At 39.0% G+C, this 21,396-nt stretch overlaps 3 protein-coding genes and 1 non-coding gene across 9 annotated transcripts; 2 read left to right on the top strand and 2 right to left on the bottom strand.

The window, feature by feature from the left end:
• The first annotated feature begins 2,405 nt into the window (after positions 1 to 2,405).
• LOC137713063 (putative glutamate carboxypeptidase AMP1) lies at positions 2,406 to 6,776 on the top strand. Of its 2 annotated transcripts, none has more exons than XM_088684785.1 (10): positions 2,406 to 3,589; positions 4,099 to 4,345; positions 4,498 to 4,646; positions 4,770 to 4,838; positions 4,935 to 5,022; positions 5,117 to 5,200; positions 5,310 to 5,398; positions 5,747 to 5,860; positions 6,096 to 6,230; positions 6,369 to 6,776. In XM_088684785.1, the coding sequence occupies exons 1-10, from the start codon at positions 2,621 to 2,623 to the stop codon at positions 6,549 to 6,551; spliced, it is 2,127 nt and encodes a 708-aa protein (XP_088540911.1). In that variant the 5' UTR covers positions 2,406 to 2,620; the 3' UTR covers positions 6,552 to 6,776. The 2 variants fall into 2 exon arrangements, with proteins under 2 accessions (XP_088540911.1, XP_088540910.1); XM_088684784.1 differs by having other exon boundaries at positions 5,289 to 5,398.
• A 688-nt stretch (positions 6,777 to 7,464) lies between these two features.
• Positions 7,465 to 7,537, bottom strand: TRNAR-CCU (transfer RNA arginine (anticodon CCU)). Its single transcript has one exon. It is a non-coding gene; the product is annotated as a tRNA-Arg (tRNA).
• Positions 7,538 to 7,605: 68 nt separating this feature from the next.
• LOC137713418 (uncharacterized) lies at positions 7,606 to 10,255 on the top strand. Of its 2 annotated transcripts, none has more exons than XM_068452709.2 (7): positions 7,606 to 7,968; positions 8,049 to 8,142; positions 8,228 to 8,289; positions 8,440 to 8,559; positions 8,668 to 8,780; positions 9,588 to 9,687; positions 9,911 to 10,255. In XM_068452709.2, the coding sequence occupies exons 1-7, from the start codon at positions 7,659 to 7,661 to the stop codon at positions 10,003 to 10,005; spliced, it is 894 nt and encodes a 297-aa protein (XP_068308810.2). In that variant the 5' UTR covers positions 7,606 to 7,658; the 3' UTR covers positions 10,006 to 10,255. The 2 variants fall into 2 exon arrangements, with proteins under 2 accessions (XP_068308810.2, XP_088540943.1); XM_088684817.1 differs by having other exon boundaries at positions 7,630 to 7,968; positions 9,588 to 9,738.
• Positions 10,256 to 10,851: 596 nt separating this feature from the next.
• Positions 10,852 to 21,262, bottom strand: LOC137713598 (ubiquitin C-terminal hydrolase 12). 4 transcript variants are annotated; one of them, XM_068452921.2, is made up of 32 exons: positions 21,024 to 21,262; positions 20,724 to 20,796; positions 20,352 to 20,499; positions 20,093 to 20,250; positions 19,105 to 19,370; positions 18,786 to 19,004; positions 18,599 to 18,707; positions 18,389 to 18,504; positions 17,989 to 18,087; positions 17,362 to 17,471; positions 16,736 to 16,810; positions 16,258 to 16,336; positions 16,016 to 16,162; positions 15,863 to 15,943; positions 15,633 to 15,752; positions 15,402 to 15,524; positions 14,820 to 14,897; positions 14,617 to 14,705; positions 14,422 to 14,530; positions 14,169 to 14,237; positions 13,939 to 14,049; positions 13,794 to 13,849; positions 13,520 to 13,697; positions 13,324 to 13,425; positions 13,162 to 13,233; positions 12,790 to 12,855; positions 12,519 to 12,584; positions 12,197 to 12,283; positions 11,914 to 12,030; positions 11,722 to 11,796; positions 11,537 to 11,623; positions 10,852 to 11,423 (listed from the first exon to the last, which is right to left on the bottom strand). In XM_068452921.2, exons 1-32 carry the CDS (start codon positions 21,051 to 21,053, stop codon positions 11,382 to 11,384), a joined length of 3,357 nt encoding a protein of 1,118 aa, XP_068309022.2. In that variant the 5' UTR covers positions 21,054 to 21,262; the 3' UTR covers positions 10,852 to 11,381. The 4 variants fall into 4 exon arrangements, with proteins under 4 accessions (XP_068309022.2, XP_088540941.1, XP_088540940.1 ...); XM_088684815.1 differs by having other exon boundaries at positions 20,352 to 20,496; XM_088684814.1 differs by having other exon boundaries at positions 20,724 to 20,793.
• Between the last annotated feature and the right edge of the window lie 134 nt (positions 21,263 to 21,396).

Below are 21,396 nucleotides of genomic sequence, written 5' to 3'. Positions count from 1 at the left end.
GTCTATCCCCGACGCCAGCGCCGTCGCCGTCGCCGGAAAACCTGCAACTCACTATATCTCTCTCGTTTTTCCACCTTTTTCCACGTTTCTTGCACCAAAATCAACCTTAAAGCTAGTAGAACATGACCCAACGAATTTTAAGGCCTAAAAACCATGGAATCTCACCTGCAACAACGATCCAAGTTCGGCCAACTTCGAACCTAGCCTTCCCGACGTCCAAATTCGTCCAACGAACTACTCCCAAGCTCCTGGGAACCTCACAAACACAACTACAAGCTTAGAATCTCCTAAAACAAGCTAGATTAGGTTTGCATGAACAGTGCATAATTCGGCCATTGTTGAAACGACGTGAAAACGTTCGAATTCTTACCTGGAATTGATATGGTTGTGCTCCTCACAACCTCACGAGTTCAATGGTGTAATTGGTTCCTTGATTGGTGAAGGTTTGAGTTGGTTTGTGTGTGTGTCCGTATGTAGAATGAAGAAGAAGAAGAAGATGAACTCGGGGAGGAAGAGAGAGAGAGAGAGAGAGAGAGACAGAGTGACAGAAAGTGAGGGAAAGAGAGAGGGAATCCCGGGAAGAAAAAGAAAATGTATGAGTGTGTGTGGTCCCACAACCCACACAACACAACACTAAGCGTAAACGAACAAATTAGGGGTAAAATCGTAAATTCACACGTACGTTAAAATGAAATTTGGGACGGGATGTTACAGTAAATGTGAAACAAGTTACCACATATGCTATTATGTGTACGAGGCCTCATACCTTATACTCAAAACTTATACGCGTACCTTGAACTCTAAACGTAAAAACCAACTAACAATCATATGCACAAACCCCGTGTGACATCCCACATCGCCCAGGTGAGTGATCCTTAAATGTATATTCCCATCCCTACCTAGCACGAGGCCTTTTGGGAGCTCACTGGCTTCGGGTTTCGTAGGAACTCCGAAGTTAAGCGAGAAGGGGGCTAGAGCAATCCCATGATGGGTGACCCACTGGGAAGTTACTCGTGAGTTCCCAAAAACAAAACCGTGAGGGAATGGTAAGCCCAAAGCGGACAATATCGTGCTACGGTGGTGGAACGGGCCCGGGAAGTGATCCGCCCCGGGCTGGGATGTGACACCCCGAGTTTCATACTTGAACTTAAAAATCAAAACCTAGATTGGAGGTAAACTAGTGCTAGTCCAAAGACTCCAAAACCCTAAAGCAATTAGACACATATGAATCTATGATATTGGACTAAACTTTTCCAATCACATTCATTAATCCACATTTAAGTTTTTTTTTATTAGGGAAGAAATTTGTAAATTATGATAAAATTGCAATTTAATAAAAATTTGTAATTCAAGTAATTAAAAATATCCACTCTTATTTTAACGTCTATTTTTATTTAAAAAAATCTAAATAAAAAGTCCCTATTATAGTTTTCAAGTAGAAACTTTTTGGGTGCTTTGAAACATAAAATATTTTGTACTTTTTTTAATAGATCGATATAATTTTACATTAAGACGAGGGAAAATTCGGATAAGTCACATAATGAGCAATCTAGTTTGGTATCGAATTCGTAATTCACAAGGTTTAAACCTAAGACTTTTCAATTCTAAATGAAAAAGAATATCACAATATCATAATACTAAGTGATAATATTCCGTACTTTTTTAACTGTGACATACGCACACACTGCCACCATACACATTCCCCTCACTCAGTTGCCCGAGAAAAAGAAGGATTCCCTTCCTTTTTAACTGTGACATATTCTAATCTCAACACTTTTGCTTTTACTTTTGCTTGTTCTAGGAAAAATCGGTGGGCCATGAACCCAAATTATATTAAAAGATTTAGTGGGCCAACATCACATCTCCAATCGCCTCGACAGCGTCTCTCCTTGATTTGCACATCTCAAACCCATCTTGTCGACACCCTTTCGGTCCTTGGCTTGTCTTCGACTGTCGTTGCCATGAAATAATTTGGTTTATAGATTTTCAGAGTTGTAGTATAATGTTGTGCATCAAAATGTTGATTCTACTCTGCATTACTCGTGTTAGAAATATAAATTCATCAGATATAGGTTGCTGAAGTATTGGACATTTTGATACATCAACATGTTTTGGACATGTTCTGAACACAATTTAAAGACAATCAACGATTTAGACACAATTAAGACATAACAAGAGTTTTTTTTTTTTTTTTTTAATTAAAAAACATTTTGAGGCTGTTTTGGAAATATTGAAGCTAAAATTTAAAAAAGTTACCGATCTCAACTTAACTTAAATCCTCATTTTTTCTATAAGTTGTGCCTCCCTCTTTAATTCTCTTTCTTTCTACAGTTCTTGAGTCACTTAGTTCCACATCCTATGCGCAACAATTAACATCTAGCACGAGTATTTTGTTTTATGAAAAAAAGAAAACTATTCCATTTTAATATGAAATAGTAACTCCCACCGAAACTCATAACTGTTAGGCCAGCAGCCTAAAAGTCCCAAACCCCCCATTGAAACTACCACCCTCATCTCTCTCTCCTCCTAGGCTCCTCCCCCCAACTCTCTCTCTCTCTCTCCCCTAAACGTAACTTTCTCTCTCCTCTCCATAACCAGTATAGACTGTGAAAAAGTCAAAATGGGTCAGCTCCTCCCCAGCTCCACCACTCTCTTCGCTTCAAAGCCATCACCCACGTGCACCTTCCTCTCCCTCCTCATCATCGGCATTCTGGGTTTTTATACCCTGCATTTCCCCCACCCTCTACTCTCCTCCTCAAATTCCCATTCTGCCCTCCGATTCCGCCAGATTTTCCTCTCCCATGCCACCAACGCCACCCTCTCCTCCTACCTCCGCGCCCTTACCCTCCATCCCCACCTAGCCGGCACCCCGCCATCCTTGGACACCGCCAGCTTCGTCCAGGCCCATTTCCTGGGCCTGGGCCTTGTCACCCGCTCGGCCCACTATAACGCCCTCCTCTCCTACCCACTCCACTCCTCACTCTCTGCACATTTTATCAACGGCTCCCGCGTGGACATCCCCTTAACCGAACCCGGCCTCAACAGTAATCGCGACGGCGTCGTTCCACCGTACCACGCGTACTCCCCCTCCGGGTCGGCGCACGCCAAGCTCGCCTTCGCCAACCACGGCACGGACGAGGACTATCGTGCGCTGGGGGAGCTCGGGGTGAACGTTAGCGGGTGCGTGGTGATTATTAGAAGAGGCGATGACGTGTCCAGAGGCGAAGTCGTTAGGAAGGCCGAGAAAAACGGTGCGCTGGCTGTGCTATTGTACACCGAGGGGGCCGGTGGTCAAGCGAATGGGGGGTTTAAGAAGGGTTTTGAGAGAGGGTTTGTTATGAACGGCGTGGGGGACCCACTGAGCCCCGGGTGGGCCGGGGTCGACGGAGCCGAGAGGCTGGACCTGGACGACCCTGAGGTACTGAAAAGGTTTCCGAAAATTCCATCCATGCCCCTGTCCGCGGAAGCTGCCGAAACCCTTCTGGGGTGGCTCGGCGGCGCTACTGTGCCGCCAGCGTGGCGGGAATCGCTGCCCGCCGCAGTGCGCGGGGTGGGGCCCGGCCCGACAGTGGTGAATTTCACTTACAAGGTCGGTTTTTGTTGGTGCCCATTTTTCTCTGTTGCATGGATTTTAGTCAAATGTTGTGTGAAAGGTGGTGGCTTGGAAATTTGGCAATGCGTGGTTTTTTGACTTTGGTGTTTTCTGTTATTTCTGTTATGTAATCCGAACTGGTGGTTGTGTAAAGTTTAGCCAAAATTGGATGTGGGCAGTGGGGAGGTGTTATAATTTAAAGCTCTACATTGGAGATTTTTGCCAATTTGGGGAGGAGTGCATGTGTCTCTTGCATTGTGCTTCTAAGAGCAGAGCTTGTCTTTTAGTCTCTCTGTTAGAAACCTGTTGTTTTGTCACTTTCTGTTGCAACATTTACTTTGTAATCGATATCATTTTTGCAGCTATAGCCGTAATCTATCTTTTATATCATCGTCTTTTGCTTTTAAATATTTTGCTTACCTACCTATAAATCTTCCCTGCTCCCTCTCTCCTCGTATATATATATATATATATTCTCTCTTATATTTTCTGTGTCATAATTTTAGGGGGAGAAAAAGGTGGTGAAGATTCATAATGTTTTTGCTGTCATAAGGGGTTCACAAGAGCCCGACCGCTATGTGCTGCTTGGAAACCATAGAGATGCGTGGACGTATGGGGCTGTTGACCCCAATAGTGGAACTGCAGCATTACTTGACATTGCTCGTAGATATTCTCTTTTGATGCGTTCGGGTTGGAATCCTAGGAGGACGATTATTCTCTGTAGTTGGGACGCAGAAGAGTTTGGAATGGTAGGTGATTCTGCGTCTTCATTACCAAAAGACTCTGGCCAGTCACAGTCATTGTTTTGCATCAGATATTTAAGTGACTTTATTATATAATACTTAGGTTTATTAATCAGAATACTTGAATTTATTGATCTCTCAAGGTTTGGTGTTCCCAGGTAGGATCTACTGAGTGGGTTGAACAAAACATTGCCAATTTGGGCTCCAAAGCCATTGCCTACCTTAATGTAGATTGTGCGGTTCAAGGGCCAGGATTCTTTGTCCGCTCGACTCCTCAGCTGGACAATCTCATTCTTGAGGTCACAAAGAAGGTAAACAAAATAATCATAACCAGTAACTACAAATAGAAGAAAGTTATTTTCTTTGGGTGTGAGTCAGTGTTGCACCTCGTATTTGAGTGATATATCCTTGACTACTATTCAATGTGACCTCAGGTTAAAGATCCAGACTCGGTGGGTGCCACTGTATATGAGAAATGGATGACAGCAAATAGAAGGGTTGATGTAAGTGATTATCTGCAATTCCCGTTCTTGCTCCATACTTTCATGTATTATCCTGCCATGACAGTTTTGGTCACATGTTCTGTCATGGGTTTTCAGGTCCAAAGACTCAGTGCAGTGGATTCTGATTTTGCCCCATTTTTGCAACATGCAGGGATTCCTTCCATGGATATGTACTATGGAATTGGTACATCTTTTATTTTCCTTCTAGTAAATCGGATGGAAAAATTGAGTTTTATATTAATACTGCAGTAGTGTGATGACTCTTGATTCGTGTTCAGATTTTTCTGTTTATCACACTGCATATGATGCTTATGAGTGGATGATAAACTTTGGAGATCCTTTCTTTCAGAGACATGTGGCTGGTAAGCATACTTTTTACAGACTTGTCCACAAAACTATCTGTTGTTGACTTTTTTATATATTTGAAGACGATTCCTTTACTGTTAAAAGTTCAATGGAACTTCTCCTCAGTTGCTGGAATGTGGGGACTTCTTGCCCTTCACCTGGCTGACGATTCAGTTCTACCTTTCAATTTCCTCTCTTATGCGCATCAGTTAAAGGTGTGAATCTTCTCCAAATTTTGTTATTAACTTCTTTTGTTAAATTATTTTGTGAAATACTGATATTATCATTTTTACTTGTGGCTTTCGTTTTGGTTGAATCAATAAACGTAAGAGAGAAACAGGTTGCAAGAATTAAAATTTTTATCATGGATAGAAGGAAACGATGTAATAGGAAAATTATTTAAAGGCGAATCTTCATCAGTTTAACAAATGTGTCAAGAATACTATTGTATTTTTATTGTACGTGTGGGTAAAAAGATGGGCGGTCTAAGCTTTTTTTTCATGCATATGGTTGGTCCTTTTTAAACTAAATTCTAAACCGACATCTTTATGAATTTTGGGCAGCATTATGAAGATGTTTTGAGCAACTTGTTGGACGGGGGTGTATCTCTACATCCCCTCACAACAGCAATTCAGGAGTTTGCCTATGCTGCCAAAGAAGCTGAAGATGAAGCACAGGTAAAATCTTCAAAATAGACATATTGACACTTCGTTGTTGCCGTCTATTAGTCAAATAATGTCAAAGGTCAACAATGTCATTTTTGATATCGTGTTGAAACTAAACAAGTGAAATTATAATGACATGCATATAGCACTGCATTGGTTTATTTTCTATTCTTGTTCTGAAGCAGAACAAGCATAAACGTTTCTGGAAATTCTGTGAAATTTATCCCTGTAATTTTTTGAAGTGCAGGAGCTGAGAGAGCAAGAAAATACAAGTGAGCTTGTAATTTTGAAGAAGCGGGCACTGAATGATCGGCTGATGCTTGCTGAAAGAGGCTTCCTGGATTCAGATGGACTCGAAGGAAGACAGTGGTTCAAGCATCTTGTAAGTAGTTTTCTTTTTACTTGACTTCCTAAAGCTGATTGAGAATCAGTAGGTATTGATTATGGTAGTTAAAAAGAAAAGAGAGACGAAGAAGGGTACATACAAACGCATTGCGTGATCACTTTGCCCCTCTTGTAGGTTTATGGGCCTCCTGGTGAGCATGGAAGCAAACTATCCTTCTTTCCCGGAGTGGGCGATGCAATGCTTCGAGCAAAGAGAATGAGTAGCAGAGAAGGGCAGGCCAAAATTCAGCACGAGATCTGGAGAGTTGCCAGAGCCATACAGAGGGCTGCAAATTCCCTGAGAGGAGACGTTTTCTGAATCGTGTACACAGAATGAACAAGAAAACCTCGAAAACATTCCGGCGCTGGCGTATATTTATGAGCATTGAGTAGAAGAAGATGCAACTTTTTTGCCCTGTAATACGGACATCGCAGTGTTTGTAAATAGTAACTTAGTTATTCTCTGTAAAGTGTAAACTCAATTTTCCGAGTGAAGATTTTGATGTACTATCCTTATCAGAGTATATTTGGTTTTTTATTTTTATTTTTTGGCAAGTGAGTCGGATATAGTAAGGTAATTATTTGGTTCGAAAATGTTAATATGTGGCCAATTCGCATCCAACGGACTTAAAGGCTGCGATGGGATTTGCATTTTCATTTTTTTTATTCCGATAAACGATGGGTACATGTAATAAACTCATGTAAACTATAGAGACGGGGAGGGTTGAACTTTGAGATGTTTGGGAAGTGCTTTTAAATGATGAAATGGCTTTTTGAGAAAGTGTTTTTGATATTAATCATTTGTAAAAATGCAAATTAATCGTGGAAAAGTATTTGATGTGTTTTCTGGTGCTTTGTACATGAAACACTTCAAGTACTTTTGGAGTCTAAAAATAATTTCTCTACAAATGCTTTCAGTCATTTAAAAGTACTTCCAAGATGAGGTTCAAGAGGAAAACACTAATCAGTATAGCAAATATAATCCAATTACTTATTTCTAAATTTAAGCAATAGATTAGAGAGATTTTTCGGTCTGTTCGAATGCTTGTAAATGGGCAACAAACACAAGGGATGCGTGTTTTAGTGTGTGCGTGTGGTCGGATGACCACGTTGTATCACTGCACGACTTAAATTGTTTGTAAAAAATTACATAAAAAAGCAACAAAAAAGGAAATTTTTTTGTAAAAAAGTCACATAAAAAAAGCAACGAAAAATGAAAATAAAAATCAGTTCGCGCCAGGTAGGGGTCGAACCTACGGCCTTCTGCTTAGGAAACAGACGCTCTATCCACTGAGCTACAGGCGCTTGTTAGTATGACATGCCCTATGTATATTTATAACTGCTACTACATTTACTTCCCGCCCATGTAATTCGAAATGAAATAAAAAGGAGCCCAACAGAAGAGTTCAGAACTAGAGAGAGAGAGATGGAGGAATCGATTGGGAGCTTGTGCAAGGGCGTAGCGTCCTTCTGCAACCACCTCCAGAGCAGCTGCGACGCCCTCAAAACTTCCCTCGACCGCCGCCCCATCCCTCTCGATACGGCGTCGTCCACCTTCCTCCAATCCCTCAACCGCCGAGTCTCCGCCGCTAGCACCCAACTCAACCTCCTCGATACGATGTCGTTCGGCACCGTGTCCTTCGAGGAGCTCTTGGGCCACTGCTCCGAGGTCTACAAGGACAACCAAACCCGCCTTCTCCACCTCCAACATCGTCTCTCCCCCTCCTCCGTCGCCGGTACTAATTTTCTAGCCAGCCAAACACGCCTTGAGATTGTAATTATTCATAATTTCTCATTAGTTATGGTTTTATTGCAGAACTTGAGATTGACGACGATGAAGATTTTACATCGACGACGGTTGATCAGGAGCACGGATTCGATGCATCTGTCATTGATGAAGAAGAAGATTTGTATCCTTATTTAAGAATTGAAAATTTAAATTTATAAAATTGGGAATTGGAATTTCGATTTGTGTTTTCTTAGTGTTTCGATTAGATTGGACGAGTCTCTGAGTTTGAAGAAGCTCGGGCTTTCGGATGCATCTCTTGCATCTTTAGGTGAGAAAATTGAAGTCAAAACCCTAAATCTCTGTTTGTTTGTGATTTCTAGTTCAATGCTTGAATTTCGGTTTCTTTTTCTTTGTAGTTTCTGTTTAATATTCGTCTTTGCAATTGATATTTTTGGTTCTATCACTCATTCTCTTGCAGCAAATGATAAAAATGAGGACACTGATGTATCTATGCATGAGTTGAAATCCTTAAAGGGGTCATATGATCCTTCCACGAAGACCTCAGGAGCTTCCGGAGATAGATTGCTATCTGATTTTGGTATTTAACGCTGTGTTTTATAGTATGTTTCCGTTGAAAATCATCGGTTTAGCTACGAACAAAATCTTGCGAATATTGCCCATTGATGTTGGGCATTGCTAAATGTAGGTGAAGTTGAGGATAAGCCAAAGCTAGCTGAAGTTCATTTGCCTCTTGTAAAGGTGTCCCCGGATGATTACGAGAGTCTTCCTTCCTACATGAAAAGTTTAGCACCTTGGGAGGTATGAAATTGCTACATGTTTCTTGTGATTGCATTCTTGTTTGCAAGCAATGCATGCTTTAGTCAAGATAATGCTTAAATCATATGCATCACGATTCATGAAGGAACTTGCTCTTGTACCGGCATTTGGAATCCTTATGTTGATAAAATATAGAGAGGTGTATCTATCTGAGAAATGGACTAAATTATGTTTTCTAAGAAAAGGCGAGAAGATTGCGTGAGGAATTTATATTATACTGAAAGCTGTAAGATGTTGGATATCGAAATTAACAGTTTCAGCTCATAATACTAACTAGTGATAGAGTTTCCATGTCAATTGTGCTTGAGTGTTAAGAATGACATCCTGAAGGTTTCCAATTTAGCAACCCAAAAGGTGATAGAGCATGATATATCTCAGTTTTGTCATTGTTCATCGTCAGGTGTTGAAACATTATTTGAGGATGTTGCATAGCAGATTTAGGCATGGTTCATGGAGTTCATGAATATGTATGATGCACTGTGTAACCCAGATGATTTCGATATAGTGTCTTCATATATTCGTATAGCTCTTGCTATGTCTTCATCGAGCAAGAAAAATGAAAGGAAATAAGAATGACATTAGGGTAGAATAAGATCGATGGTGAGTTGCTGACAAACTGACCGTGCTTTCATGTGCATGTAGAAACTTACGAGTTTTGGTCTGAAATGAATACATCAATCCTCATCAAAATATCGCAATTTGCTTTATAGTTTATGCATAATGTCAACTTTGCTGTTCATTTTGTTTCCAATTTCTGAGAATTTGTGTTGTGTTGAACTCGACTTTAAGGACCTGCTTGCCGCTGTCGAGAAGATTAACTCAAGCCTGAAACAGAAAGCGAGGGGGACTAATTTCTTCCATCAAGATGAAATTTCATCCTTGGGCTTAGGCAAGTTCTTTCTTTCACTTCTTCGTAGACTGATTTCACGCAAGAATAATGGTATTCCTTCTGTGCATCCATACTTGTTGGCATATGCGCACATATTTCATTTGAAATCTCTTTACCACCAAACTTTCATGAGGCAATCCGACTACTTTTCGTAACTCCAAAAAATAGATTTTTACAGATGTCAAATTCAATGGCCTGATTTGGTGCTGTTTCATTGATATAGGGCCGAAAGCGAGATCTTACTTGCTGCTGCTTGTACGCATGAATCGATTGGTTGTTGAGACCGTAAGTGGTTTAATCTCATACCGAGTTTTGTAATGAGATGTATATTAATATCAGATGGAGTTCATGCACACGAATATAGTCCAATGGAAAGGGGAAAAAAATGGCCAAAAATCTTGCTGGCAGAACTGGGTGAGCCGTTTACGCAATTATGCAAGGAATCGACGAATTACTTGTTTAATTTCTTTTTAAGGCCTGTCTGAGAACTGTTTCGTTTTTAGTTTTTGGTTTTCACTTTTTGTGTTAGTGATGGTGAGAGTATTTATATACTAGTGCATTTTACTTACTGGTCCTGCCCCCGCATTTCTTTAACGAGTGCTTCTGTTTACTCCCAATTCTCGTCTTTGAACACTCCTGGAAACTCACTCAATTAAATTAATTTGCTTTGGACATCCATCTTCTCATCTCCTTTCTTCGGGTTATTCCACATATGGGCATGTAGGGATGGGCATTGGGTATGGTAGTGGGCAACCGCAGTTAATTACTTATAACCGTTAAGAGCTATAACCATGTATGTACCCATATATCCGTTAAGTAATCGTATCCTTAACCGCACATAACCGTACCTGTAACCATTTACGCACAAGTCTTCACTTTCGACAAAATTGAAGAGTCAGGAGACAGATTGCGTGTGTAAACAGAGCCACTCTTCTTTAATTCAATGCTGAGGCTGGGAGCAGCAGCCCCAGAGGCATTGCTTGCTATGACTAGTGGATTCATCCTAACCTGATATAAATTTGTTCTGGCATTGTATAAAGTATGAAATATAACAAAATAAATGCAAAACGAGTGCTCATTTACTTCGGTATGTAAATCAACATGTCACACACTGGATAGATGGAACTGTAAAGCGGAAAATAAACAGATCGATACATACAAACATGCCAATGTGATATCGTATATCTTATACAATCTGAGAGCCAGAATTCTGAATATGCCAACCATGCTAATACAAACCCGTTTCGCAGTTTTTTGTTTTCCAAGGCCTTCACGAAAATGAGAGAAAATTAATTGAACACGAAAAATAATATTACGGAACAATCCTACATGCAAATGTAGCCAACCGTACCCGATATACATGCCCTCAAAATCTCCTTATGTACTGCTAAACTACAATGGAGCTGTATAAGGAAAGCAACCAACCTCCGAAAGCAAGGCGGCGCCTTCAATAAGGAGGTAAAGAAAACAAACAACAGAAACAGAGCACATCTCTAGCAGGGGGAGATGATCTTCCCCTTCCCCGACCACGTGAATGAATATTTGATCCCAAACGACAACAATCAATTGCTTGACCAAATCACCCCTATATGAGCTACATCTCGTTTGCATCCTGGCTATTTTCCGACTGCCTCCGTGGCACTGAGGGATGCTAAGTACAAGCTGATGCACCAGTCGAGGACCATCAGCTCTTATTAGTTGTATATTTTAACCGGCTTCTCATAAGTGTGACGGTTCTGCAAAATATTGTGAGGTGAATCAAAACCAAGAAACGGGAGGTATCCATTTATTTGATAACACTATTTTGGCATAAGAATGTGAAATTTGTATAACACCAAGCAGCATTTACCTGATTTGCTGCATAAGCTCTCTTAGGAGCATTATCAGAGTGCTCCAACCCAAGGTACTGCTCCCATGCACCATAAACATCTCTTCTCTGAGAAAAACAAAAACCATAATAGTGGAATTAAAGAACCGGCAACGCAATAACGGCTATATCCATAAGCACAAAATTACAATAGACCATAGACATACCTGAAAACGGCTGGAAACAACATCAGAATCCTGCAAATACTCTGGACGACCAAGTGACAAGAATGCAAACTTCCACTGCACAACCACAAGGGAAATAGATGAGGAACAAAGTAAAGAACTATTAATTCTAGCGGTAATACAAATCTTTTCCTCCAGCAATGTTTGAATGTATTTAAGGTGTGGATCAAGTACCTTTGCGAACTCCTCATCGGGGACCTGCAGTTTCTTTTGTATCCGTTCTTTAACTTCAGCTAAAGTTTCACCTTCATGGATGACCAACAAGAAAGGTTCCCCAAAATTTTGTACTTGCTGTTGAAATGTACAAAGAACAACATTGCTACTAAAATCTTAAAAGTGTTTGAATGAATCACTCTTCATCTTTAACTGAAACAGTAATCAAATGGTTCTACCAAGAAAATATCAATTAATAAGCAAAAATTCCACTTTCAAAAAATTTTATTAAAATTTCCCATACCATCTGGTTCTGTGCAGTGTCTTTTGTAAAGTGGTAAACATGAATCAGGCGATCATGGAGACCCAAGTTTTTCTCTTCTTCTGGAATCTGATGCACGAGGAACAAAGGAAAACAAAAGGTCAGCTGCATAAAGAGCACGGGTAAAAAAATATCAATCCAATTCAGTCCTATAAAGTAGTAAGGATGCTAATCCAGAAAGGGAAAACCAACTAATTACAGATCATGCCCATAAAACTACATCCGCAGTCTAAAAAATTTCAATTGAATAAAGAAACTTCCCAAAATAAAACTAAATAAAGAAAAGGGGGCGAAAGGAACTTGCCTCCTCTGCACGCAAAGTCCAGTACTGGTCATTTATATTCTCAATTTTCTCACCATGTGGGAAGATCTGAAATCAAACAGAAGGAACTGAGTGCAACGACAGACTAAACTATATACATTAAATTGGAGGAAATAATTTCTGATACAATAATATCCTTTAAAACATGCCAAACATTACAAATGGGGCCAAGCTAGATGCATATCATTTCTGGGAAAAGTGACCCAAAAATAATTTACCTACACGCCGATACAGCTGATAGACAAGTAATTACCTTGTAGATCTTGTGATAGAAAACCTCAAGCAGTCGGAGTTCTGCCTTTGGATGAGACAGTTCTACCTGTTTCAAGTGCACCATTGAGTAAAATCTATTATACTGAACTTTTAAAGGAGGCAGAGATAATTATTTGAGCATCTAATTATTTTTTCAAGTTATGATTATCAGTGGAAACTGAGTGAAATCCATTATAGACAGCCTTAAGGACTTAAAGTACAAAAACCTGTAGGAAAAAGGACACAGATTTTTAATTAAACGTAATATAATATGTAGTGCACTGCATCGGTGTTACACATACATCAGGCTAGTAACTCTAAAACGAAAAGAAAATGCACATAAAATTTCCAATATGATTGACAGAAACCATACCTTCGTTTTAAGTACATTAATCACGTCCCCTACAGTGCTCTGTTTGGGCAATCTAATATTGTGAATCACCACCTGTAAACATATCACTCAAGATTATGATCTGCACAATGATGTAATCGCCGTCCATTGCCAGAAGACGTTGAAAAAAAGTCTCACTCATACCTCATCTTTTGTAGCATGATGAAAAGCAACTTTTAGATTTTTTAGGCCTTGCAATTCTGGCAGGGGGATGTCCAAGACTTCATAATACAGGATATCAGAGCTCTGAAAAAGGAAACAAGCATAATAAGTAGCCACACCACATGATGCTTATGAGAGTGAAAATCAAACAGAGGAAGGTCAACAAAGTGCCACTTACTTGATTGTAATGAACTAACATATCAGTTAAATGCTCTACGCCCCGAAATTTAATTGGTTGGGGCTTAGGTTGCTGAGAATAGCAGTTATGTGCAGTGAGTCTTATTTTGGTGGGATCATCCAAACCAATTTGGCGAGCCAACTTCTCCACCACATCATCGTAAGTGTGTTGCTTTGACCTAAAAAATAACAAGAAAAAAACAATTAGAGCACTGAATAATAGAACGATGATGGGCTGTTCAACTATGAGGGACAATGGTTCAGGAGGTACTTACAATTCTAAACTGAAATCCTCCTCCTTAGGTTTCTCCAAAGAACGGAAATGAACAACCTGTAAAGTATCAAATCATTCAACATAGTTAGGTTTAACATTCAACAAAATACAGCTATAAACAAATTAAATGTTTCGACAGCTTTTACCTGGCGATTGTGTACGTATTCCAAAAACGAAGGAACATCAGGATATTTACATTCTTCTTCACTTTTAAGAGGAGTAGACTTCTGAAAGCAAATAATATCACCATCTTCAATCTGGAAAAGGAAAGCAACCGATGGTTAACTAAAAAATACCTAGAAAAGCATCAAAATGTTAATTCCTATACCACACACATACTTACAATAGACCAAGCATGCAATATAGCAACAGTTACCTGACTTAATCGAAATGAGGTCTTCTTGTCAAGGTGTTCGCACATGATACAAGGCTCAAACTTAATTTCCTGAATTTTAGCACAAATACATATATAAAGTTTGCTTAAAGTTCGATAGCAAAAGAATGCAACAAATTATATAGTAAATGTAAACATACATATATAGTCTACATGTATATGTGTGTGTGTGTGTGTGTGTGTGTGTGTGTGTGAGTTAGGACACAACGATGCTACAAAATTAAGTGAAACAAACCTCATAAAGTTCAATTTCTTCCTCAGGGGCAAAACCAGCCAGTTGATTTAATTTTCCTAAAATCTCTGCTGGTTTACTAGAACTCTTCACGAAAAACCTACCAACAAAACTGGAAACAGAAAAGAAACTTAAGTTAGCAAACAAAAGTCAACAGAGAAAAAAAAAATTTAGCTAAGCAGAAAGGGCAGGAGGTACCGTAGTTCTCGTTTCTCAGGCTCATAAAGCTTAAAGAAAAGAAGAATATCTTCCTTGGTTTTGTCAGGCGGAGGAATAGGACGTAGATCCTGGAGAATTTATAGAAATAATAAAATGGAAGAAAAAATCCCTTTCATACACAATTAGAACTGCAATAAGCCTCACTACACAGGTAGTAACAAGAATAGAGTAAGACTGGTTACCGGCCCAAATGCTACTTCCAAAAACAGCTTTAGCTCTGCATTGTTTGTTTTATTTGATACCTCTCTCAATTGTCCAACCTGAAAAACGCAAGCCGTCATCAATAACTTGGCATAAGGCACCTAGACCAAGCTCTTCTTGGAACCGAAGTGCAGTTAAAAACACTCCAATCAATGGTTTATCACTGACCAACAGAATTTATTTTTATAGTTGAATAACTTCATTTGAAACTGCCTCAAACAATACTGAAATAAGAATTATTATCCGAATTCCAAAAACCCCATACATTAAGCACTTAAGTAAATTACAATTTCACAAAAGAGAGAACAATTATAATCATGCACCATTCGTTCATAAACTTGAGCAGTTCAGTGTTAGACTCTACAAAGACAACATTTGCCAATAAATCCAAGTGGGAGAAAAGTAAGAATAATAAGAAATTAAGAATTTTGAATTACAAGTCGGAAAAAAAAAAAAAAAAGAATTGGGAATTACGAAGAAAACAAAAAATAAAGCATGCAGGCAAGGAGCAAGGCATCTTGTATTGAAAATCTATTCAAAGGTCGGAAGTGCAAAATACATACCGATTGTGTTTCTTCCTGAGGTGTCAATGGTCGATTGGGGCGATAAGTGTGGTTTTGTCTCTTGGCCCAAATCCAGAAACGCTGAAACTGCACTGGTATGCCAAACTCTTTTGCAACATCCTCCTGTTAACCATGTCAAATTTAGGAATTCCCATACTATACATAACCCCAAATAGGTAGAAAAGAATAAAGAAGACGTAAATGCACAAAGGTCAGCCTGTACCGGTGTACCTTGAAAAGATTAAAGGGCGTTTGTTTCTCAATACGGAAACTACGAACTTTGTCATGGTCCACAAGGTCAAAATAAATATCCCTTCCAATTTGTTCTGTCAGATCCTCATCTCGAGCAACCTAAACACATCATTAGACTTTGCTATACTTTTTTTGTTCCACACCAAATATCTGTACTACCACACCTGAACAAGCAATGGTGAAAACAGGGATAAATTAGAAATCTTTACCTTAATAATTGTAAAGAGGTGTGCTTGTGCCTTATATCTCCTTTTGTCCTCTTTCTCTTCTTGTTCTTTCTTCAACCTTATCTGAAATGAAACTAGAATGTCAGTTTAGTTTCTTAGTTGGAAACTGGAATCCAGAATTATGTTTGATGTTACCCTTAGATGTTCGGCTATGTCTTTCTCATCCACGTTACATATTATTTTGTCCTTATCACTATCCCGTATATACACAAGCATGTATGCATTTGAGTACTTTGTAAATTTGAAAGGAGTATTATTGAAGCCAGGATTGGTATGTGGCAACTGTTGGAAAGAAACAACAATAGGTCAGTTGACAATTAAGAACTCCGAAGTTAAGGAGAATTATAGCAGTTGAGATACAGCCAAAAATAAACTACCTCTTCCTCACCACCATACTGCTCTTCTAAAGCCCTCTTCACATCCTCTTTTGTCACACGTTCATCATCAAATTTGTACCTAAAACAAGACATGACAAATTACATCAACATATATGAAATGCATGCACAAGAACACTCAGTCATGCATAAAAATCCAAATAAAGAAATACTAACATCAAAGTAATAGTTGAAAAAAAGAATGCGTATAAGTTATAGCAAAACAGTTGCTTTCTTTAAAGTTCTCAATCAGGCAGTCAGGTAACCAAGTTATGGTGCCAGAATCCTTTGGAAAAGCAATGTAAGAAATATAGATTCCAATAAAACCTACTTATTTGATCAAAGAGTAACCAAAAAAAGTAAGAAGCAAAGCAAAAGAGAAGTGTGAGAGAATGTCTGTCTGTGCATGTGCTCATATGTGTTTTTCTATGTGAGAAACTGTAAACAATTACTGAGAGAAACAATTCCAGGAGATCAGTACCACTGGTCAGAGAGGGTTGGTCTGATGAAAGCATAGTAATGTCCACCATGCACCCCACCACTATGAACCAAGACACTGCAACAGTAGATAATAATCATAGTAAGTAACCAATTACAAAGTAAAAATTACGAAGCTCCACATAACATGAAGAGCACCTAACACGCAGATGCAAAAGCAGGTTCGAATAACTGTCTTCATATATGTCATTAGGATTTTTTTTCAATTCTATAACCACTACTGGGCACAATTGACGAATTAAACCTGAAGCTTTTCTCATAATCCCACCCAATCAACTAATAGTACAGAGGCACAATGCCTCAATAGTCGTAGGCATGAAAGAACTTTGGTAAATAAGGAGACTCCTAGACATCATGAATGACCATGGATCAGATAGTTATTCAACGCAGCTTCAACTTCAATGGAAAAGATTTGATTTATCCACTGGGGGATTATATGTCAAGGTGAAGTAAAATTGAGTATGCTACACTCGGTTAAAAAAAAAAAAAAAAAAAAAAACATGCAGAGTGCATGCAAAGGTCTGGAAAATAAAATTCATTGAAATAACATGCCAATTTTAGGAAACAGACGAACTATATTATATCAATAGTACATGACAAAATAGATACCTATGAAGGGTGTAGAGGTTGCGAACACTCTTATCTGAGTCAGGTGATAGATATTTTCCATTCTCCCTATCAAGGTCAAGTTGGAGAGGAAATTCATAGCGATCATTTATCTGCCAAAAACAAATAATACAACATTCTTACCATGATAATTTATTTGCTTTCCATTTAAAAAATGTTATTATCACACCAAACAAACATAACCCAAGGGGTAAAACGAATTTCATTAGCATATAACTTCGAAATGCACTAGATTGAGAAAGTTCAACTAAATGGGGGGGATCACTTCTTTTCCAAAAAGAAAGGCAAAAAAAAAAAAAAAAAAAAAAAAACCAGTTAGTGGGATAAGACTTGGTTGTTGTTGCTGTTAAAATGGCAAAAAAAGAACCATATAGATTAGGTTTAATCGATCTTTCAGCATTCAGTCATAAAACAAAAAATTAAAATCAACATTAGAACCATTAGGCAAAGGCAAGTCGTTCACCTGAACTTATACAAAATTTGAAGATACATATTTGACATGCTACAGTTTTGTTTTCAACTAAGAAGCTGTTCATTACAATTCCAATGCTTCATGTAATAAAACAAATAGATGAAGCCGAAGGAGGAAGATAAACTTCCAGTACAAACCTTAACCATTGTGTCCCGCATAAAATCATACTCAAATCGCTTTAGCTGAAGTTGAAGAACGGGAGGGAAGTCAATAAATAGGACACCCTTCTTAGCATCCTGGAATAACATCCAAAATATTTGTTGAGAACAACATTTAGAATAAATAAGAATACTGCCTTCAGCAAGTGATTTAATGGAAAGAATAAACTAAGGACGGCATCCAATCAGAATTTAGAATAGAACATGCATGATGCCACCCACAAATGTTTTGAGAACCACATTAAAAATTTCACTGGCAACAGGAAATAATGTAAACCACTAGTTTTAGAAAGAGGTTTGTCAAAGGAAGCAACTAAGAGCAGCCTCAGATTATAATTACAGCATAAATGCAGTCACTGATAGTGATTCAGTAATTAACCTGCAAACCATGTTCTTCGGCATGGTATTTATTGTCACCCTCTAGACGTTCAACTTCCACATACTTGTCAAATGATGCATAAACATCCCGGCAGCCTTTCACATCAAGCTGGAGGTCTACAAAGTAAAAAGAAGAAAGCAGTGGCATACACTGACATTCACAAAATATTTCCAACTCTTAACAATTGAAATTTGTGCAAGAAAATATTACCATAAAATGATTCTTTTCTTGTGGATTTGTAGTCCACGTTGATGCATTCAATGTAATTCATGTGATGTCCTTCAAACAACTGCTGTATTGTACCCTCCACAACAGTTCCCTGGACCCATGGAACAATTTTCACAATGAAAAGGAAACAAAAACTACAACCATCGTCAAAACGCAAAACTTCGCATACCTTCATTTTATCTTCAAGCTTTTCACAAAGAACTCTATTAAGTTCCTGCACATCATGTTGCATAAAAGAATCATATGTATCCCATCCAAAGGACTTGGTCAATTCTTTGGTTGCAACACTGCTGTCATTGTATTGAAGCTTATAGAACAAACTTTGTAGCGCCAAAGGAATGCTTCCTGAAGGCATGTCATTCTCAGTTGTTGGCATATGATACACGGCCTGGTCAGTAAGTCCAAAATTGAGGTAATTCTTTTCATATAAAATTCACAAGAAAATTCATGTTTAGCTTACAATGAAAACAGGAGATCACGTAAACGACCTTTCTGAAGTACGGTATATGGTACAAAGTCTGGAGAAGAGAATTCATATAACAAGTTGCTCCCTGATTCTTGAGCCCAACATAACCAGTTTCCTTTTTCGAGTCATATGACCAGTAATCAAGAACCTTACGGACAGCAACCTCAGCTTCAACCACAACTGTATCATTCACCAGATATCCCCTACTCAGGTCATAGAGATCACCAAGAAGCATGAAGGAAGTGAATCCCCAGTCACTTTCTCTTGCATTGAACTGGTGTTGTGTGTCTGCACCATCATACAACAATTAAGGACAAAAGTCTTCAAAAGGTCTAGAATATGATTAAAGTTCGTTCAGTTCTGGTTAAATGCATTTCATATCATTGTTCTGCAATATAGGCCACACCAACAAAATACAATTCGTTATCATTTTTGAACTTCACTGCTCCAATTTAATAAGGTCAACAGACCACCTCAAGCTCATCTCTTAAGAAATGGAAACCCTTGATTTAGTTAGCATTTTCATCCTAGAATTCTTGCTTAATTGCACACAGTTTCCAAGTGAATTCTTCCTGTTTTTACTTTTACTGTTAATCTATATTTGACAGCCAGATACCTAAAAGGTCCAATCTATTTGGTTTTCAAATAACTTCGAACATCTGCTGGTACGTTGTACTCCATAATTTTTCTTTTCCCTTTTTCTCGGAACTTAAAAAATCCCAAAACAAAATCACCATGGGGAATGGGGTGGAAGAATTTTCTGTACTCTATAGTTCTGATATTTCGAGGACTAAAATTGGAATTTAAAGTTCACAATATCTAGATTAGGGGTGATCAACAAGATATTGAATGCGTTTAAATGACATCACCTCAGAAAAATGAAGTTGAAAACCAGCACAACCAGTTCAAAGATAAAAAGTTCTAATTAAAAGCCTTGGGTGTCCATGACTACCCAACGAAAAGCACAAACTTGAATGCTAAAAGGAAATAAGACTAGTAAAGGAATATACCCTTTCTTATTGAGTACTTGGTATGGATATGATTAACTACAGCCAAGCTGAAGTGCGCATATCTACTCCACCCATATGGCAATGTCCCAGAATCTGCCACATCCAAATACATTGACAAGTAATCCACATTGTTTCCCTTGGGAAATATCAATATCCGCCTGATCAAACAAACCAAAAGCAAGTCAAAATCCATACAAATATAAGCCAAACTTAAGCTGTAATATCAGTTTTTGACATCTGGTAGACAGGTGAAAAATACCATTTATAGCCGCCAACAACAAACGTGTCAGAGTAGTGCTTCTTGGTGTTCAACCTAGTAAAATTCTCAATTGTCCAAGTGAATTTCATCGTTGGAGGATCCTCCACCGGCTGACTATCAACTGTACTAGCCGGCTCCACTTGGGCTACTACCAACACACCAAATACCATAAATTTCAAAGAACATAACCAAAAGCCTACAGAAAATGCAATCACTTGCACTCTAATCACACCCCGTGACGTCAAATTCGCACAAAAATCAATTCTTTCAGATCAATTACGAAACACATAACACTTCGAAACCACACCAAAAAACACAAACTCAAGAAATTCAAACAGTAAATCGTCGAAAAATTGCTAAAAAAAATTAAACCTTCCATAGGCTGAGGGCCTTCGACCACATCCGAGTGCGGCACAAGCATCTCTTCGTCCTCTTGCTGCTGCTGCTAACAAAAGACACAAAAATCAGAGCTCTGATCGACAAAAACCTAACCCTATCCTACTGAATCATAACCCTAGCAGCAAATCAATAAGTCGGTGAATTCCCAAAACTCAACCAATTCGATACCGACGATCGAGCCAAGAACCCTAGGCGATCAGAAACGAAGAACGAAGCCGAAACCGAACGAAATTAAACCGAGAGTGGAAATGTAGAGGAGGAGTCGGTACTCACATCTAATGGTGCAGGAGTCATCATAGTCATTGCTGCCGCGCAATGAACCGTCCGATCGACGAATCAGAGAGACGAACGATAACAGTAGAGAGAGAGAGAGAGAGAGAGAGAGAGAGGGAGAAGCGGGGCTTCGTTTGAGAGGATTCCCGAAAGAAACTGGCTCCGAGACAAGCCGCTCGCTGAATGCAAACTCCAGGGAGAGGAGGGGTGTATCGGGGATTTCGTGAAAGTACGGGGTTAGTTTGGGAAATGACGGACGGAGTGCGGTGGGTTTATGTGTGAGAGGCGTGAGATCTTGAGCGTGTGAGAGGACCAGTGGGAAGCCGACAGCTGGGGTGGGATGGGTTGGGTGGGGTACAAAATGGATGACGTG

The sequence above is a fragment of the Pyrus communis genome, chromosome 14 (assembly GCF_041283825.1).
Source record: "Pyrus communis isolate YQ-2024b chromosome 14, ASM4128382v1, whole genome shotgun sequence".
Lineage (NCBI taxonomy): Eukaryota > Viridiplantae > Streptophyta > Magnoliopsida > Rosales > Rosaceae > Pyrus > Pyrus communis.
This window is presented reverse-complemented; position numbering and strand designations above follow the sequence as displayed.

Coding starts and splice junctions, on each gene's coding strand:
- LOC137713063 (XM_088684784.1), top strand. CDS start 2,621: ATGGGTCAGCTCCTCCCCAGCTCCACCACTCTCTTCGCTTCAAAGCCA. Junction 3,590..4,098: donor TGGTGAATTTCACTTACAAG/GTCGGTTTTTGT, acceptor TCATAATTTTAG/GGGGAGAAAAAGGTGGTGAA. Junction 4,839..4,934: donor CAGCAAATAGAAGGGTTGAT/GTAAGTGATTAT, acceptor ATGGGTTTTCAG/GTCCAAAGACTCAGTGCAGT.
- LOC137713418 (XM_088684817.1), top strand. CDS start 7,659: ATGGAGGAATCGATTGGGAGCTTGTGCAAGGGCGTAGCGTCCTTCTGC. Junction 8,560..8,667: donor TAGATTGCTATCTGATTTTG/GTATTTAACGCT, acceptor TGCTAAATGTAG/GTGAAGTTGAGGATAAGCCA. Junction 9,739..9,910: donor GATTTCACGCAAGAATAATG/GTATTCCTTCTG, acceptor TCATTGATATAG/GGCCGAAAGCGAGATCTTAC.
- LOC137713598 (XM_068452921.2), bottom strand. CDS start 21,053: ATGACTATGATGACTCCTGCACCATTAGAT. Junction 16,337..16,735: donor CCAACCCTCTCTGACCAGTG/GTACTGATCTCC, acceptor GTCTTGTTTTAG/GTACAAATTTGATGATGAAC. Junction 14,898..15,401: donor CTCAGGAAGAAACACAATCG/GTATGTATTTTG, acceptor TGCGTTTTTCAG/GTTGGACAATTGAGAGAGGT.